This window comes from Bombina bombina, chromosome 2 (assembly GCF_027579735.1).
Source record: "Bombina bombina isolate aBomBom1 chromosome 2, aBomBom1.pri, whole genome shotgun sequence".
Lineage (NCBI taxonomy): Eukaryota > Metazoa > Chordata > Amphibia > Anura > Bombinatoridae > Bombina > Bombina bombina.
This window is the reverse complement of record NC_069500.1, coordinates 1,063,176,752-1,063,189,946: the sequence shown is the minus strand read 5'-3', so window position 1 is coordinate 1,063,189,946 and position 13,195 is coordinate 1,063,176,752. Positions and strand designations below refer to the sequence as shown.

General features: G+C 37.1%; 1 protein-coding gene across 2 annotated transcripts in view; it reads left to right on the top strand.

The window, feature by feature from the left end:
* Positions 1-13,195, top strand: part of LOC128650027 (uncharacterized) — a 273,926-nt gene that overhangs the window by 4,264 nt on the left and 256,467 nt on the right. The window contains exons 2-3 of one of the 2 annotated variants that reach the window (XM_053703679.1): positions 1,503-1,548; positions 2,649-2,777. In XM_053703679.1, the coding sequence (XP_053559654.1) occupies positions 2,652-2,777 (126 nt within the window). In that variant the 5' untranslated portion in view covers positions 1,503-1,548; positions 2,649-2,651. The remainder of the gene's footprint in view (positions 1-1,502; positions 1,549-2,648; positions 2,778-13,195) is intronic. The other variant, XM_053703680.1, reaches the window with a different exon arrangement.

The window sequence follows — 13,195 nt, the reverse complement described above, 5'->3', positions numbered from 1 at the left end:
ATTCCTCAGTGAGATCCCATAAAAAAGGAAACAGAAAATTGCAACATAGTGTGAATCTGTAATGGCACTTTGAGGAAGTAGTTGTTTTGTAACAAATGACTACTCACATTTGTTGGAGCTTTCCACTAAGCTCAAGGATATGCGCACTCCCACTTTATACTGATGGGAAAACAGTACACTAGGCAAAACTTGGATACAAATTTATTTTAAAATATATAAAAGCGTCACATAAGCCTTGATAACACCACAATGTAAGGGTACAAAAGCAGATATGCTGTAATAAATGCTTCAAATCGCCAAACTTGCAAAGAGGTAAATGGATCAGCAGGAGTGTGACCGCCGAAACCAAAACCTCTTTAGTAGCAAGACAGTAGCGCTAAGCCCCCAGGTGTCCTGGCTAGTGTAGAGACGTGATAAAACTCAATATAGAACAGTTCAGTTCCGACGTACGTTTCGCAGGTATGCTTTGTCAAGGAATGACATTCCTTGACAAAGCATACCTGCGAAACGTACGTCGGAACTGAACTGTTCTATATTGAGTTTTATCACGTCTCTACACTAGCCAGGACACCTGGGGGCTTAGCGCTACTGTCTTGCTACTAAAGAGGTTTTGGTTTCGGCGGTCACACTCCTGCTGATCCATTTACCTCTTTGCAAGTTTGGCGATTTGAAGCATTTATTACAGCATATCTGCTTTTGTACCCTTACATTGTGGTGTTATCAAGGCTTATGTGACGCTTTTATATATTTTAAAATAAATTTGTATCCAAGTTTTGCCTAGTGTACTGTTTTCCCATCAGTATAAAGTGGGAGTGCGCATATCCTTGAGCTTAGTGGAAAGCTCCAACAAATGTGAGTAGTCATTTGTTACAAAACAACTACTTCCTCAAAGTGCCATTACAGATTCACACTATGTTGCAATTTTCTGTTTCCTTTTTTATGGGATCTCACTGAGGAATGCTAACAAGCTGAAAAACTCATCCAGAGGACACAGACATATCCTTTATTCAGAACTTTATTTGGTTTTCCTTTTATGATTTTTGTTATCACATTTATTTCACATAAGCTAAGAAACAGGCCCATTTTTGGTTCAGCACCAGGGTTGCGCTTGTTGATTGGTGGCTAAATGTACCCACCAATCAACAAGCGCTATCCAGGGTGCTGAACCGAAAATGGACCGACTCCTTAGCATAGATTCCTGCTTTTTCAAATACCAAGATACCAAGAGAACGAAAAAAAAATGATAATAGGAGTAAATTAGAAAGTTGCTTAAAATTGCATACTCTATCTGAATCATGAAAGAAAAAAAAAATTGGGTTTAGTATCACTTTAAGTTTTATCATGGCACCTCCCTTCCTATCCTGATTTTGCAAGAAATGTAGTGATTGTTTTTTTAAATACAATCTGCTTCTTTTTTATTTACTTTAAATTTAACAATGTTGTAACTTAGGAACTCTGTTTTATATACCTTTAAAGCTGCTCCATATTTTTCCTTTTTTGAGGGAGAACTGATTGTTGGTTTCTTCAGTCTAACAGCTTCTTCCAGGTGTAAGTAATGACTACTCGTAAATTCTGTAATACACATTTTTCAAGTAGCAATCACTGATACATGTTATATAAATATCAGTTATTCTTATAATAAAGGTATCTTATCAGCCCCCTAGGTTCTTCACTGCCACACTATTCTTAACTGTGATCCCTCCCCCACTGCATTAATCTATACCAGTGCTTTCCAAACTGTGTGTCGTGACACACTAGTGTGTCGGCAGCAGTCTGTAGGTGTGTCCCTGCTTCAGCACAATTTTTTTTTAATTTAAATTATTTTTGGGAATCTGACTTTCTGCCTGCTTGCTACGCATATCACGTGGTTGACACGTGATTGATACCTAGTGGGTCACAGATCATCTTAACCTATTGGCACAGCTCAGTGGGAACTGAAACTATTGCCATTGGCGGCTTTGGCGGCACATTGGCTCCTGACTGCACATGTAGTTTCCTCAATCGGCTCATGACTGCATGTGTAGTCAGTGAGTGGGACAGCAGTGTGTTTGCAGCACGGGTCAGTCGGACTCACAGAGCTCTAAGGGCGGCAGCTTAAATGCTGAGCTGAAGTCAGAACTCAAAGTGTTTTTGTTTTTTTTGCAGCTAGCTCCCAGTAGTGCATTGCTGCTCCTGCTCTTGATATATGGATAGGAAGTGGAAGCTTAAAAATGCGAGTATCTTTATCTAATATTTCACCAAATATTCAGAAACTGTGTTCATCCCATCAACCTCATAAATCCCATTAAAATAGTAAGAAGCTATTGGTGTTATTAAACTTTTTTTTAATTCTTGCACATACATACTGTTACTTGTAAATACATTTTGGTATTATATCATTTATGTATGTGTCCGTATCTCAAACAAGTTAGTTTAACCTCCTGTTTGCTAGTACAGCTGAATTACTGTGTCGCAAAATTATGTAGGTTTAAAAAGTGTGTCACCAACATGAAACGTTTGGAAAGCTCTGATCTATACTGTACCTGATCACCCACTATAATTATACCACAACCTCCTGTGCTTTAAACCTTAACAATAACCCCAACATAACCCTAATAGATATTAAGCACTCAGTATGATGAATGCATTTTGTTTGCTTTTATCTGCAGGTAATGGATATGGTAGATCTCAGCGATCCACCTGCTGGTTTGGAGAATGAATTCCATACACTGCTAACACCAGATGCAGTTCATTTTTTGGTTCAACTCACCTGTGCTTTTGACAAAGATGTTGATAAGGTGAGGCAACATTTAACTTTTATATTTCTAATATTAAAAGTACATTAAACTGCTGGCAACCATGTTTGCTCATTAGTTGTACTACTGTGCTTCAAAGCTGCTCTAACCCTTTACAGGTGCTAGTTGGTGAAGCTCCACATCTTCATACTGGGCAACTCCTTTTGGAGCTTAGGTATCCATGCACCCTGTGACAGAAGCGGTCTATGTTCACAGATTAAGGACATTGCTTTCTCTTTGACAGCTGTATTGTGTGCTTTGATTTAACATGCACAATTTAGAGTTGGAACAACCACACTGATCTGTAAATGTGCACCGCTTTTTATCACAGGATACAGGAATATCTAAGTTCCAAGATGGTGGTGCCCAGTATGAAAATGTAAGGGGTTTAAATATGAGAATGGCTTTGAAGAGCTTTGCATGCACAGGAGAAAATAAAAAGGAAACAGAAATTTTTTTTCCAACACCTCTGAGTGAAAAAATAAAGCCCAATAATCGAAAAAACAGTAAGGCTGATGAAATAAGTGTTAAAACTTCACCTTTTATTGAAATTCCGTGAGTAAAAAGACAAAGGCACAGCACACAGACTAGACTACCGCTGACGCGTTTCCTGCCCTATTGGGCACTTCATCAGAGCTACCTAACAGGTGTGTAAGGACTCCTTAAAAACAGGATATGAGCCCTACACACCTGCTGCATAATTAATTATAACAACAAAAAATTGTATTGTGAAATAAACATCCGATCAAACGTGAAATATAATAAACATTATGCATAACAAATAAACTTGAAAATATCGATCATAAACAAAAAAATATATACATTATTACATACTAAGACATATGCTTTCATATAAAATTGTATCATTTAGTAAGCACATTAAAAACGATAGTACAATTCTGCTTGTGGGCGATAACGATTCTTACTATTACTTAATATATGAATATCTGTCAAATACTTCCCAGTTTACTGTGGTTGGTATACACATATTGAGAACAATTGATATGAAAATATAAGAATATAAAGAGGGATTTGATATTCTAATAAACCTTAGTTAAAGCAGGATGTAAAATATATTCATGTATTGAGAAAAACACGGAGAGCAAAAGCAGTTACATGTGCCAACGTGTATTATATTATATAAAAGTCAAATGCCACAGAGTATAAACACATTGCAAAGACATAAAACTGCCTGCTCACCGTGAAACCAAACATGAATGATATATTACTATGTATTTGTATGATCTAGGCTATTTAGATCTATTATAAAATTTTAGCAAGAAGAGCTCACATTCTATACAGTCGACAAGTTGGTTAACATCGAAACCAGGTTTCTATAAATGCAATGTTAGACCTTGTAAGAGTTGCGGATATGTCACATGTGGGGATACTTTTACCTCTACTTGTACAGGTCAAACATTCAAGATTAAAGAGCATATTTCTTGCACTTCCACTTTTGTCATATATCTTTTGACCTGTAGGTCCTGTAATTTTCAATATACAGGGTTAACTTCAAGAATGCTCAAAGATCGTATAAGAGAGCACTTACTTTCTCTGGAGGCAGAAATTCCTAAAACCCCTGTGGCTAAGCACTTTGCTTCACATGGAATTAGTTCAACTGGTTTTACATTTCAAGGGATTGAGGTGGTTAAACTAGGACCCAGAGGTGGGAATAGATATGCAGCACTCAGTAAACTAGAAGTCTATTGGATACATACCTTGAAAACTGGTGCTCCTTTTGGTATTAATAAAATAAGTGACATCAAATTGTTTATTGATAATACGTAGATTATGGAATCATGTATCCTTAGTATTATATCTTCTTGTTTTTTAATGCCCTCATTGTTTCAATATTCATTTATTTTTTTCTATATATACATCTAGGATCTGGATTTTATAATAGATCTAAATAGCCTAGATCATACAAATACATAGTAATATATCATTCATGTTTGGTTTCACGGTGAGCAGGCAGTTTTATGTCTTTGCAATGTGTTTATACTCTGTGGCATTTGACTTTTATATAATATAATACACGTTGGCACATGTAACTGCTTTTGCTCTCCGTGTTTTTCTCAATACATGAATATATTTTACATCCTGCTTTAACTAAGGTTTATTAGAATATCAAATCCCTCTTTATATTCTTATATTTTCATATCAATTGTTCTCAATATGTGTATACCAACCACAGTAAACTGGGAAGTATTTGACAGATATTCATATATTAAGTAATAGTAAGAATCGTTATCGCCCACAAGCAGAATTGTACTATCGTTTTTAATGTGCTTACTAAATGATACAATTTTATATGAAAGCATATGTCTTAGTATGTAATAATGTATATATTTTTTTGTTTATGATCGATATTTTCAAGTTTATTTGTTATGCATAATGTTTATTATATTTCACGTTTGATCGGATGTTTATTTCACAATACAATTTTTTGTTGTTATAATTAATTATGCAGCAGGTGTGTAGGGCTCATATCCTGTTTTTAAGGAGTCCTTACACACCTGTTAGGTAGCTCTGATGAAGTGCCCAATAGGGCAGGAAACGCGTCAGCGGTAGTCTAGTCTGTGTGCTGTGCCTTTGTCTTTTTACTCACGGAATTTCAATAAAAGGTGAAGTTTTAACACTTATTTCATCAGCCTTACTGTTTTTTCGATTATTGGGCTTTATTTTTTCACTCAGAGGTGTTGGAAAAAAAATTTCTGTTTACTCATTACCACAAACGAGGGCTTAGCAGGGGAGCCCTTCCCAACACCTGTGGAACAAGCCGGGATGCTGCTATGAACACAGGCAGTATCTGTGACTGCTGCAACAAATTGCACTACTGAAAGTGGATATAATAGTTCCGTTTTCCTGGATCTCATCTGACATCGGATATCATTCTCAGAATTAAGTGAGTTTGTTACACGTTTTCATATTTGCTAGAATTATCTGGCTTATGTTTTGTTTACAAAGATGAGTCTTGCGAATGTAAGGGGTTAACGGTTCTTGTATTCAATTGCCACAGTTCAACACAGGTTTACCATAATTGTTTCACAATTGGATAAAGCGATACATTGTTTTAGCCAGCACGCATAGATACATTGTGCTGCTTACTTTACATCATTTTGTGCTTTTGATCCTCATATTGAATTGCACAGCCCGAGCTGTTTGTTTGCATTAGAAAATAAAAAGGCATAGGCCTCTATTTAACAAAGTCTGGTGGACCTGATCAGACAGTGCTGGTCAAATCCGCCAGACCTCGCTGAATACGGAGAGCAATACTCTTGTGAGCTGATGGTGCAACGCCGCCCCCTGCAGACTCAGGAGGTGTCAATCAACCCGATCGTACTCGATCGGGTTGAATTCCAGAGCAGGCGGACAGGTTATGGAGCAGCGGTCTTTGTGACCGCTGCTTCATAACTGCTGTTTCTGCAGGCTCGCCAGAAACACGGGGCATCAAGCTCCATTCGGAGCTTGATAGATAGGCCCCATAGTGAGTAGTAACCATGCTATTCTAGATGTACCCTACAATTTATTAATGTCCCTGTAAGGCCCATTTTAATAATACAAAGATACATTTGATTAGACCACTGATATTTGAAATAATGTCTCTCCTTTGGTACCTTTCAGTATCCCTGGAGTGAAAATTATAGTTTTCTACATTTATCTTATTTTTGGGAAAATAGAGAAAAAATAGTTGAATTGTTTCCCAGTATACAGTTACTGAATAAACTAAAACGTGAATGAGTGTACCTTATAACACTACTAACAAGCCAGGCATAGGATGGTCTGATAATAGTAAAGATCAAACTCTTATTATTCTGCTTCTGAACAGGAAAAGTGACTATGGGCCTGATGATAAAAGATTCTCCTGCTTGGAGAGACACTGTAGAGCAGACTTCACAGGGGCTGAAATCACTAAATGCTAAAAGAAAAAGGGCAGAACCTTCCAGCACTGCGAGATCTCTCACAAGATTCTAGACAGATAAATTTTGCTATACTTGTCTAAGAGGCATGCCCTGCATTTTTGTATGTGAAGGAGAGACTAGCCCAGCGCAATATAGCACTGCATGACATGAGAGTTTTGCCACACTTACACTTTGTGCTTTGTATTTTATATTACACTTCAGATTTAGGTTTTGCCATTTCTATTTTATATTTTAATACATTTAGATTTAGATCCAGCAGTGATTTTACAAATTCTGAACATGTTTTGAATGTTTCAGTGTTACTTTAATGAATTGGAATCATACTTTGTAAATTTCTGTGTACCTTTTACTAATTACATTGTACGCTGTATTTTCTCTAAAGTAAAACAGAGCTTCAGAAAGTGCGTATAACAGGAGAGTTCCCTGGGCTGAACAGGGGAGTTCCCAGGGTATGCCTGAAGCTCTCTCAATTCTTGTGAAATGCTGTAAGCCTTTTAAACAAATAGAGAGGCACCTCATGTGCATATCAGACAGTCTTTTCTAGAGTGATAGTGTGCACATAAATATGGATACTCACATTTAAAACAAGCACCCTAATGTGCTAGTAGACGCAGCTTAAGGTGTATCAGCTCACCCACTGCCGGTATCAGGATCAGCCCAGGAATCCTTGAAGTGTTATCAGATATGTCACGCTGTATAAACCAGGCATTATCCAACTACTCATAGAAGTAAATAAAAACAAAGTAGTGAATGCTGGGGAGCACACAAAAATCTCCCCTTACAATGCAACACGTTTCTCGGGGAGATTTTTGTATGCTCATGGCATTCACTACTTTGTTTTTATTGGCTTTTAATAAAATAATCGCCATTTCTACGAGTTGATCAGGGATTTCAGTTCCAGTCTGCAGAACTCACTAGCAGACCAGTTTTTTAGGATTACCGTGGATGAGAACAGATTAGTTGATAACAATAACTGAGCAGATGATTATGTGCTATAGTTCAGACATCCTGAAAATTTTGCTTGTTACTGGGTCTTGAGGATTGGCGTTGAAAAACTCTGCTGTGTATCATTTTGCATAAAGGTACTGTACATTAAACTGTAACTCACAGGCAGAGTTTTCTTCCCCTGCCATTGTTTACCTAATGTAATAGAGATGCAGAATATGTTGGCGCTTTATAAATATTGATGATGATAATAATAATAATAATAATAATAATAATAATAATAAAAAAATAATAGTAATACCACTAGACTCAACCAAGATCTAAGATTTCATACCTGTATCTGCATATACTTTTATTATCAGACTTCTGTAGAAGAAAATATTCTCAGTTTCTTAGTTGCTGCTTCAAGCAACAAAACTTATTTTTATGCCTGGGAATATGTTAATAATTCAGCTTTGTTATCTGGCAATAGCAATAAAAAACAGTGGGCTCCATTCCAATAAGTTTGAATTTGTAAACAAAAACATTGTATAGCAGCTCAGATGTATTTTAATTTCTTAATTAGATAATCAGAATTGACCACTGTCCCACATATTCCAGGACAGATGGGGAGCTCTACTTTGCTGCACTATTTGTTGTTTTCCCTTTTCCCACTTTACAGATGATCATGACCTGTGCCAACTCCGCCCAACCCCATCCACAGCAACTTGTGGTACCACCCCTCCAGTCATGGCTTTGCCCACAAAACTCCCATGGGCCATTTCCTGCTATTACGCTTATTGTCCAAACATAGCACATTTTAGAATTAAACCAACAATTCCACCCTTGTACTATTTGGCCTATATTTGCTATAAATTACAAACACCTAGATTACAAGTTTTGCGTTCGGGTTTTAACACTGAAAAAAATGTCATTTTTTGGTTTAAAACAGCACCGCAGCCATTACAAGTCTTGTCGGTATAGCTGTATAGCCATTACGAGTTTTGCGGTGAAGCTAAAAAGCTTGTGTTCCAGCTTATACCGACAAAATTCGTTTCACGTTCTGAGAGCAGTAGTTATGAGTTTTACGCTACAAAACTGTTACATAAAACTCATAACTAAACTGTTACAACGTACATTAACACCCATAAACTACCTATTAATCCCTAAGCTGAGGCCCTCCCACATCGCAAACACTATAATAAAGTTATTTACCCCTAATCTGCCGCTCCCGACATCACCGCCACTAATAACATTTATTAACCCCTATTCTGCCGCTCCCCGACATTGCCACCCCTATACTAAAGTTATTTACCCCTTTTTCCCCGCACCTCAACATCGCCTACACTATAATAAAGCTATTAACCCCTATTCAGCTGCTCCCCAACACCGCCGCCACTATAATAAACCTATTAACCCCTAAACAGCAAGCCCCCCACAACGAAATATACTAAATTAAACTATTAACCCCTAAACCGGAAGCCCCCCACAATGAAATATACTAAATTAAACTATTAACCCCTTAACCAGAAGCCCCCCACAACAAAATGTACTAAATTAAACTATTAACCCCTAAACCGGAAGCCCCCCACAACGAAACATACTAAATTAAACTATTAACCCCTAAACCAAAAGCCCCCACATAGCAATACACCTATTTAAACTAGTAACCCCTAAACCTAATGCCCCCCTAACTTTATATTAAAATTACAATTTCCTTATCTTAAATTACATTAAAACTTACCTGTCAAATTAAAAAAAAAGTTTAAACTAACAATTAAACTAATATAACTATTAAACTAAAATTAAACTAAGTACCAATTAAAGAAAACTAAAATACACATTAACAAATCCTAACACTACTATAAAAATTACAAAATATCTATGTGCGGAGGTGGAGGTCCAGGCGAAGGTCCAAGGCGGAGGTCCATTGATCCGACGTGGAGGTCCTCTTCATGCGATCGTCCGCCGCACACTGAGGATTGAAATGCATGGTACCCCTATTAAACTGGGGGTACCATTGCATTCCCATTGGCTGAAAAATTTGAATCAGCCAATAGGAATTAGGGCTGCTAAAATCCTATTGGCTGTTCAAATCAGCCAATAGGATTTAAGCAGCTCTCATTCTATTGGCTGATTATCCGCCTTGGACCTCCACCTTGGACCTTTGCCTGGACCTCCGCCTCCGCGCATCCATGCTCCGCCTCCACAGGGATGAAGAAGATGCCGGTCCCGCGATGGATGAAAATGGAGCCGTCTGGATGAAGATGCCGTCTGGATGAAGATGGAGCCACCGGGATGAAAATCGTTCAAACGGGACTTCAACAACTGTGAGTACCTAAAGAGGGGTTAGTGTTAGGTTTTTTTAAACTTTGTGGGTGTTTTTTTTTAGTTTAGGGTGGGCACTCTTAAAAGAGCTGAATGCCCTTTTAAGAGCAACAAAAGAGCTGAATGCCCTTTTCAGGGCAATGGGTAGATTAGATTTTTTTAGATAGTTTTTTTATTTTGTGGGTTTGGGTGGGTGGGGTTTTTTAATGTTAGTAGGTCTTTATATTTTTTTTCAGGTAAAAGAGCTGTTTAACTTAGGGCAATGCCCTACAAAAGTCCCTTTTAAGGGCTATTGGTAGTTTATTCTAGATTAGGTTTCTTTTATTTTGGGTTTGTTTTTTGAAAATGGGTATTAGAATAGGAATAATTGTATTATATTATTTTTAATATTTTGTTTGTTATTTTGTGTAATTTTTTTTTTCATTTTGGGGTGCTTTTTTATTTTTAGATTAGGGGTTGGGCATTTCATAAAAGAGCTGAATGCCATATTAAGGGCTGGAAAAAGAGCTGAATGCCCATTTAAGGACAATGCCCATACAAATGGCCTTTTCAGGGCAATGGGTAGATTAGGTTTTACTTTATTTTTATTTTGTGTGTTTGGGGGGTGGGGGTTTGTATACTGTTAGGGGGTGTTTGTTTTTCTTTTGTAGAAAAGAGCTGATTTCTTTAGGGCAATGCCCTACAAAAGGCCCTTTTAAGGACCCTTGGTAGTTTATTATAGATTAGGGATTTTTATTTTGGCGTGGGGTTTTTTTTTTTTTTAAAGAGTATTAGAATAGGAATAATTTTTATTATTTTGTATAATTTTGTTTGTTATTTTTTTGTAATGATAGGTTTTTTTATTTTTTGTAATTTTAGTGTTTTTTATTTTTTGTAATAGTAGTTTTTTTATTTTTTGAAACGTTAGGTTTTAGTGTAAGACAACTTAGGTTTTATTTCACAGTTAAGTTTGTATTTATTTTAACTAGGTGGTTAGTAAATAGTTAATAACTATTTACTAACTAGTCTACCTAGTTAAAATAAATACAAACGTACCTTTGAAATAAAAATAAAACCTAAGCTAGCTACAATAAAACTATTAGTTATATTGTAGCTAGCTTAGATTTTATTTCACATGTAAGTTAGTATTTAGTTTTAAATAGGTACTATTTAGTTAATAATTGTAACTTTAATTTAGCTCTATTTTAATTATGTTAAAGTTAGGGGGTGTTAGGTTTAGGGTTACGTTTAGGGTTACGTTACGGTTAGGGGTTAATAGTTTAATTTAGGTTGTTGTGATGTGGGGGGCTGGCAGTTTAGGGGTTAATAGGCTTATTTAGTGGTAGTGATGTGGGAGGCCAGAGGTTTAGGGGTTAATAGCTTTATTTAGTGGCGGCGATGTTGGGGTGCAGCGGAATAGGGGTTAATAGATTTATTATAGTGTGGGCGATGTTGGGTGCGAGGGAATAGGGGTTAATAACTTAAGTATAGTGGCGGCGATATCGGGAGCAGCAGACTAGGGGTCAATAGATTTATTTAGGTGGCGCTGATATCGGGAGCTGCAGATTAGGGTTAATAACATTATGTAGGTGTCTGCAATGTCCGGGGCAGCAGATTAGGGGTGTTTAGGCTTAGGGTTTATGTTAGGGTGTTAGGTTTAAACATTAAAAAATTTTTCCCCATAGACATCAATGGGGTTGCGTTATGGAGCTTTTCATTCCGCAATCGCAAGTGTTAGTTTTTTTCTAACACTCTCTCCCCATTGATGTCTATGGAGAAAGCGTGCACGAGCACGTCAAAGCAGCACTTGTATTTTATGTGGTATGGAGCTCATGGCAACCATATCGCACGCACAAGCTGGCTGTTTCAAAATTTGTAATGGCTGTGCTATAGAGGGTGAAATAACGCAACTTTGGTTAAATTCCCTATAGTGCGCATAACTCGTAATCTACCTGAAAGATACCTAGACATATGGGGTATTCTTAAAATGAGGACAACATAATCTATTTGGAGATATTTTTCTTTAGCTACACTAGTTTTGTAGAAATGGTTGTAAAGAAAACTGCAAAAAATGCTTTTTTTCAGTATTAAATTCCTATTTATTTTTATTTTATGTACCCATAAAGAGTATCACAAGAAAGCACTGTTTGTCTGTTAAAAACGGCATAAAATAAGTATATGTGCACTTAACAAGAGAACGCATAATTATGGTCTTTTAAGCAAGAAACTGGGATAAATCTCTTAAGGGGATAACAAATATGTGTTTTAATTTTCTGAAGGTTTAGAATATAAATTGGAATGATTGGACTACCATTATCACATTCTCCCTATACAGGGTACTGCAAATATTTTTGTGGCCAAAATGCAATAGAAATAAGTTAGATAAAAGGGTTATTATGTTTTTGGGCACTACACAGGGGAATTCTGATTCACTGCAAATCTGGGGCGCGATCCGATATAGATCGCTGTTTGCGGCGCAAGCGAGGGAACTGGCGTCGCCCGCAGTTTCAGCTCGCAACTCGAGCTATCCTATATAAGTCGCCATCAGATGCTAACGTGCCGTAAGTCTGACAAACCAGCGATGTCCAGAAATCTGCGCAAGTACAAATTTCTGGCGTCGCCAGTGACTTGCGCCACGTTAGAAACTGCCGGCGCCTATAAAACCTGACTAAAGTCTAAAACACCCGCACTGTCTAACACGCCTCCCTAACATAGCCCGACAAGTCTAACACGCCTCCCTAACATAGCCCGACACGTATAACCCTCTATCCGCTATCCCCCCTCACTATCCTAACAATAAAAAAGCTATTAACCCCTAAACCGCCGCTCCCGTACCCCGCCGCAACCTAATAAAGTTATTAACCCCTAAACCGCCGCTCCCGTACCCCGCCGCCAGCTATATTATATCTATAACCCCCTAAAGTGAGCCCCTAACACTGCCGCCATCTATATTAAAATTATTAACCCCTAATGTAAGCCCCTTACACCGCCGCCATCTCTATTAAAATGATTAACCCCTTATTTAATCTACCTACCCCGCCGCCAGCTATATTATCTATATTAACCCTAAGTATATTATAGTTAATATAGGTATTACATTATATATATTAACTATATTAACCCTAATTATATTAGGGTTAATATAGTTAATATAGTTACTATAGTATTTATATTAACTATATTAACTCTATCTAACCCTAACACCCCTAACTAAATTTATATTAAATTAATCTAATTCATTTATAAACTAAAATATTCCTATTTAAA